Source organism: Antrostomus carolinensis, unplaced genomic scaffold, assembly GCF_000700745.2.
Source record: "Antrostomus carolinensis isolate BGI_N321 unplaced genomic scaffold, ASM70074v2 Scaffold43451, whole genome shotgun sequence".
Classification (NCBI taxonomy): domain Eukaryota; kingdom Metazoa; phylum Chordata; class Aves; order Caprimulgiformes; family Caprimulgidae; genus Antrostomus; species Antrostomus carolinensis.
Genome location: NW_010294289.1, coordinates 1 through 3281, shown reverse-complemented (window position 1 = coordinate 3281; position 3281 = coordinate 1). Strand labels below are relative to the sequence as shown.

At 45.7% G+C, this 3281-nt stretch overlaps 1 protein-coding gene across 1 annotated transcript; it reads right to left on the bottom strand.

Annotated features, from left to right (window-relative positions):
* Positions 1-778: 778 nt before the first annotated feature.
* LOC104532387 (pantothenate kinase 3-like) lies at positions 779-3013 on the bottom strand (the record flags this gene model as incomplete). The annotated part of the gene is made up of 3 exons (XM_010177579.1): positions 779-829; positions 1470-1595; positions 2890-3013. Coding segments are annotated over 3 exons (301 nt in total), but the record flags the coding sequence as incomplete, so codon positions are not given.
* Positions 3014-3281: the final 268 nt, after the last annotated feature.

The following is a 3281-nucleotide window of genomic DNA, read 5'->3' as shown; positions in this document are numbered from 1 at the left end:
TTGCTTTTATCAGATCTGGAGGTGAGAGGTTGATGGACACTCCAACTCCAGCTCTATGGCACACGCCAACAGGGGACTGTGGTCTGCACACAAGCATTACGGGCTGAAATCAGCAGATTTAGGGAACCCAAGACACAGGATTTGTGCCTGACTTTTGTCTCTAACAACCTGTACAGGCAGAGAAGAAACTGAGCTAACAGAAGGAAAGCCTCACCATTAGCACAACGGTGCCTGAGAGGCCACTGAACAGTTTGGAGGAGACACAAATGCTCCATGTGGGGGGTTTTTTTAACATGCCAGGGCCGTGCTGATGTTCTTTCCCCTTCACAGAGAATTTCAGAGCATCACGCCAACGCCTCTCATCTGCTGAACTCACTGTGAACTGGGTCGACATTCAGCACCCAAAAGAATCTCGATGGAGGGAGGTGCAAGTCTTCTACTGTGTCACCACCATCACACACGTAGAAGGCTACACACAAAGGGCTATTTGAGATCAGTGACACAACGTCCTATGAATATTCCAGATACAACCACCACCTTTGCTCAGTGTATCTGCACACAAACTCCCCTGGAACAAACCTGCGCTGTGATCCAGGATTAGTTTCAACTGTTTACACAAAGAAATGCCCACAGTCCTCTGCTTTTCTCATTAGGTGACCCACAAGGAGTTGAATTCACCCCAACAGTCAGTGAATCAATGCTTTGAAGCCAAATGTGGATGTAGTGACCCAGGAAGTGCCTCAAGTTCATAGATCCAAGGTACAGAATCTGCAGGGAGTCAGGCTGAATCCAGGAGTTCCAGAAGAGCACCGACCGCACCAAAATAACCCTGGAGAGCAGAAAGAATATCTATTAAAAATTCAAGTAAAGACATAGAATTGATACAAGAACCAGAATATTACACCTATGGTTTCATTTTAATGACTTATAGAAGATGGTGGGAAGAAATATCTATAGGTAGGTACATTACAAAATAGACTCTAATTGCTACACGGGAAAGCAGAGCTGCACAGAATCATCTACACTGTCCACAGTCCTAAAACAAAGTTCACAAGCAAGGTGAGCTTGGTAGTAACCAACCCTTAAGGGCAGTTGAGCTTGGATGTGAGGAAGAATTTCTTTGCTGCAAGGGTTGTCAGGCATTGGAAGGGGTTGTCCAGGGCAGTGGTGGAGTCCCCATCCCTGGAGGGATTGAAGAGTCGTGTAGACACAGTGCTGAGGGACATGGGTTAGTCACAGGGGACTTGTCAGTGTTGGGTTCATGACTGGACTCCATGAGCTTAAAGGGCTTTTCCAGTCTGGGCAATTCTCTGTGTGACTCTGTGTGATTTGTGACCCACACTGGACACTGCAGTAACAAAGCCCTGGAAACAGCTGCTCAGCACCTATCACCAGCAGCCGGACTCCACAGGGCTGTTTCACAGAGGATTTGAATTTTGAAATGAGACAAAATACATTTAAAATCTCACCTCATGTTCTAAGAAAAGTGCTTTTAACTGTCCCTTTGACCAGTAGTCCAAAGCATATGCCAGAAGCCTCATGGAGATGGTATTGATCCGAAGGAAATTGCCAACGAACACCACTCGATTGATGTTCTGCAAGTATCAAGGGAAAAAAAAACCCACAATGGAACATTAAGGCTGAATTCATTTTCCATTTGCAGTGATGAATTCCCCACCTGAGAGTAAGCAGAAACAAGTTACACTTATAGTGCCTTTTAAAAATGCCACATGCAGCTTCTCAAATACATTTTCCAGTGAGATTTGATGAAAAACAACCAGCTGACAGCAGAGGGAAATCACTCATTGACACTGAAGAAATCAGAGCCTGAGAAACTGCGTCACCCCAAAGAGCTGCTCCTGGCAGCTAAAGGGCGTAACTGCCTTGGTGAGTGGGGATGGGAGCTGCAGAGACAAGAGTTGCAATGCATCTGCAGCTTTCTGAACTCAGAATTATAAACTGGACCTCAAAGAGCTGATCTGGAAGCAAGAGACAACTGGGCCAGTGTCTGACCACCCTCACAGTGAAGAACTTCTTCCTAATATCTCATCTAAACCTCCCCTCTTTCAGCTTAAACCCATTTCCCCTTGTTTTGTCATTAACTGCCCTTATGAAAAGTCCTTCCCCAGCCTTCCTGGAGCCCCTTCAGGTACTGGGAGGCCGCTATAAGATCTCCCTGGAGCCTTCTCTTCTCCAGGCTGAACAGCCCCAACTCTCTCAGCCTGTCCTCATAGGAGAGGCCTCATGTCTTGCCTAACTTCAGCAGTAAATGAAGGTAATTAGCGAGCATCTGCCAACAGCAGCAGGAGTCAGGAGGATGCTCATCCCGTAGGAACAGGCTCAGAACGGACGGAGAGCAGGTCTCTGTTCTTTCATAGCCCTGTACAATGCTGCTTGACATGAATGCAACAAGGCAGCACTGTAAAGAAGCTGAAAGCACAAAGGAACGGCCATGGAAGTGGTGAAGCCTGACCAAGGAATCGAGAGCAGCTCATAAAAACAACCCAGGAGAGGTATCCAGCCTCCACAACTCCTCCATCCCACCTTTCTGTGCTCTCAGCCAGCCCAAGAGCTGTCGTTAATCGCACACCTACCGTTGCTGTTTAACTCCTGAACAAGCAGAGGAGCCAGTCAGACCAACAGCCAACCCCTCCTTCATTCACAGCTCTTCAGCACAACCATCTGGCTCAACACCAGACACAGAGCCAGGAGAAAATTCACTACAGAATCCAAACCAAGCAGATGACAATTATACTGAGCATCCAAAAGGAGGAGGATGAACACGCGTCTACAGAAGTGTACGCAGGAAAAGAGAGACACTGCCTGACAGCGGCACACGAGTGATGCTTCAGACAGGAAGCAATTAAACAATTTCCCCTTAATTAATACCTCATTAAGTGCACACATCCGTGCTATGGAGCCAATGTTGTTAGTGATGGTTATTAAAGTGGCCTTTGCGAGGTCCTCTTTGCTGACAGATTCCCGCTTCTCCTTGCTCATCATGTTTCCAAAGCTGTAAAGACATTTTTCGAGTGAAAAATCCATCAGCATCAGAATTCCAGGAGAAAATGGGAATTGCTAATTGAAGCAAAGTGATTCATCTTGAAGTATTTATTTCTAACTTTAAAAAAAAAATGTTGCTATCAGTAATTTAGATCTGTTAAAAGAGAAGAGCAGAAGGGAAGGAATGGTCGCTCTCCTAAGACGTGTAAATCCAGTTGTTCATCCTTGCAGAATCCCCAGTGAAAATAATAAAAATAAAAATAGAAATAAAAATAGAA